Source organism: Fulmarus glacialis, unplaced genomic scaffold, assembly GCF_000690835.1.
Source record: "Fulmarus glacialis isolate BGI_N327 unplaced genomic scaffold, ASM69083v1 scaffold14469, whole genome shotgun sequence".
NCBI classification, from domain to species: domain Eukaryota; kingdom Metazoa; phylum Chordata; class Aves; order Procellariiformes; family Procellariidae; genus Fulmarus; species Fulmarus glacialis.
The window spans coordinates 2,622-5,951 of NW_009231486.1; the positions used below are offsets into that span (position 1 = coordinate 2,622).

The 3,330-nt window shown below is 36.5% G+C and overlaps 1 protein-coding gene across 1 annotated transcript; it reads right to left on the reverse strand.

The window, feature by feature from the left end:
- Positions 1-1,911: 1,911 nt before the first annotated feature.
- Positions 1,912-3,119, reverse strand: LLPH (LLP homolog, long-term synaptic facilitation (Aplysia); the record flags this gene model as incomplete). The annotated part of the gene is made up of 2 exons (XM_009584597.1): positions 1,912-2,075; positions 2,921-3,119. Coding segments are annotated over 2 exons (363 nt in total), but the record flags the coding sequence as incomplete, so codon positions are not given.
- Between the last annotated feature and the right edge of the window lie 211 nt (positions 3,120-3,330).

Genomic DNA, 3,330 nt, shown 5'->3' on the forward strand with positions numbered 1-3,330 from the left:
TCTGAAGCCGTACACTTAAATGGGAGTACTTTGCCAGTTTGGTTATCTCCCCGCAGGAAAAGCAGTCTGCTTTCTCACCAGCAGCTGCTTGAAAGTAATCTGATTTACAAACAAGCATGTCAAAAATAGCACTGTGCTTACTCTACAGGAAAAAACCAAATTGGTAGCACTTAAACCCAAGAACCTCCCCTCCACAATTCCCCAAAGCACACATTAAGCAAAATACAGCCTATGCCATTAAATAGTGAAGAAATACAAACTGACTGTTCATTCCATTCCATTTCTGGATAAACATAATTATGAACCTTAAAGAACACTTTCCTCCATATTAATCAATTTTAAAGTAGTACTAATCTAAATGCTAACGTATTTGATACTGAAATCTAGACCCATTTATCTAATAAAACAAAAAAATGAATTGAGAGCAGCATCTGTTTTTTAGTGGGGGCATCATCAGCTTAATGGAAATACAAAGTTATTAATGGCATATAATTTGGTAAACTTTGATCTATACATCTTACCAAGTCTCATTAACTGTCCATGTATGTGAAAACAGAAGATGCATTGGTATTTCCTCTAATACCTTTGTAGTTCTTTACCTGAACAACAGAACACTTTTCCCCTAACAACAATAAAAAACGCACTGTATTTTTCCAGAAAAACAAAATTTTCTATCAGGTTGAGGAGTTCTTAGTGGATTTTAGCACACTATAAGCTAGTGCAATTACTTTTAAAAGAATAAATCCTATTTCTACGCCCAAGTTATCACAACAGACACATATCACAATTTGTGGGAAATTACAGAACGTAGATCCCATCTTGAAGTTGGATGAAGTTGGACAAAGGTTATGCCCTGTATCGATGAGCGGTACTTCAACAAGCAACATACTGCAGGACTGGTACTGTAATTATTTCCACCCTTGAAATGAGAGACATTTTAAAAACAGGGCAACTAATTCTTGCATCTGTCATCACATGTTATTGCCGAGTAATATGCAACCAACTGTAGCTAATCACATATAAATGGCATCTCTTACACAATCATGCAGTATTTTATCCTATGCCCACATTGTAAAGCATGATAGGTGAGTACCATTTTAAGAGGAATAAAAGGCTACTGAAAATACATATGGAAAAGCAAATTCTCATTTACTTTATTAAAACTTGGAAAATGTCTTAAATAAAACTATTTTATTTCCAATCTGTGCATTTGCATTCTCTCATATTAATAAAAACAGAATAGGTTTTACTTTCAGTTATTTAGTTCCTACAATATTTCAGTTACAGACAGCAGTGAAATACTTCTTTGTTCAAAACAACTTTCTCTTTCCGAATTAAAGTCAGACTGACACTTTGTCTTTTTACTTACGGTTCATGCAGCCTTGGTTGTTGATTTCAGCATATCATCTCTTTTAAGTTACATGTTAAAAGCCCATTTTCATTAATTACCAGATGTTAAAAGCAACACAAATCGGCGCAACAAAAGTAATTTTACAGAATTTAAAGGATATGGTGAGTTTACAGAATCCTTTGGTTAAATTTACTAAAAGACAAGTTACATTGACAAAGACCACAGTACAGAAACCATTTACAGTTTCATTAATTTTTAGGATTTCCTTTAGCATTTTCAGCATTCACAATATAAAAGATGAAGACCCTCCCCCCTCAAGAAGACAGATAACCGCAGACACTTTGTTTATTCAAAGGCACTCAGCTTGCTTTTTGTATTTTTTTTTAGGTTTGGCAGACACCAAGTTGATATTGCTTTCATCATTTGCTGGCCTAAAAGTCTCTTCAAAAGTTCATGCAACACAACAAATTACAGTCAGTGGCCAAGCACAAAAATATCATGTACTTATTTGGGAATTTTTTTTGTGAGTAAAATACTCATGATCTTACAAAACTCTGATTTTACCAGACTAGGCCTTTGGCCAATTTTGATTTTTTTTTCCCTTTAACACGCTGTGCCTTCAGCTTCTTTCTCTGCCTGGAATTCATCCATATTGGGTACTGTCCATGCTGGTCTAGAAGAGTTTTTTTGTTTCGTTTATTATCTATGTCCATTTTGCAGTCATCTGAAAAATAAAGGTATTTATAGTGAGTAAAATACATGAATCAGCTACACATGAGAAGCTATTTTATTACAAGATTCACAAAAATGATGCAAAAATATCCCTACGCACAATAGAGAGCTGAAGGCGCTTTCCAAATCAATACAACTGCAACCCAGGAACTTCAACAGCTGATAGTAAATATGCAGAATTTTCCCTAAAGACCCATGTCTGGGTAAAGCACCTTATTCTTTGGTCTGCCATCTGTTCCAATAGTGTGTCTAAAAACATTGTGTGTGGTCTCCATCAAATGCTGCAACCATACAGGAAGCCATAGGCTTACTGAAACATATGCACAATTAAACACTTTTTATGATGTAATGTTTAAGATCTGTTCTAAAAAATGAAATTAATGTGAGTGGAAGATGAAGACAGGTAAAGAGAAGAATAAAGAGAAAAGCTGAAATACAATGACCGTACGAAGCATGAGTCAGTGATGCTACATTTGCCTCAAAAAGTGAGCACAAGGTCAAATCTAATATATTTAAATATATTTAGAGACAGAAATAGAGGATTAATCTCTAGGATCAAGAAGACTGCCTGTGACATGGTCACTCCCAAGAATGGTGTCCCCAGCTAGCTAACACCACATGAACGTCACGTCTTGGTGAGACAAGACAACTACAAGGGGAACACCTTGTTAAGTATAGATTTGAACTGTGCTCTACTATTTAATTTCAACCTTGTTTCCAAACCATCCATGTGCAACTCTCAAAGCTTTATCAGAGCTTTTACAGAGAGGAAAAACCACTTTTTTCTGTTGTGCCTGTCTGATGTTGGGAGAAAAAGTTCATGAGGAAAAGGCCAACGTGCTGCTTCAATAGTTGAAGCATGCCGACAGTCTACAGGGATCTGCACCACAGAGACGTGCTTAGGGAGCCCTAAAGTTGGGATACAAATACTTGTAGTCAGCAGAGAATCAGCACGGGGCCTACTGCCTGCTGGCACAACCACAGGCTGATCCAGCATGGGACAGGCAGCAAATAAAGTCCCAGCTCCAGAAACCTCCTGAGACATCAAGAGAAACGTAACATGAGGCCTTCTTAACCGCGCTGTTTTCCAAATGTCATAGAAGGAGAGATGGCCTCCAACAACACAACACAAAAAAACCCAGCACTCCAAGAAAACCAACTCTACATACATAGGCTTTTTCTCTGATTCTTGTCCTATCATATAATTGAGGTTAATCTGTTACACAAATTTTGACTGCAAAAAAGCA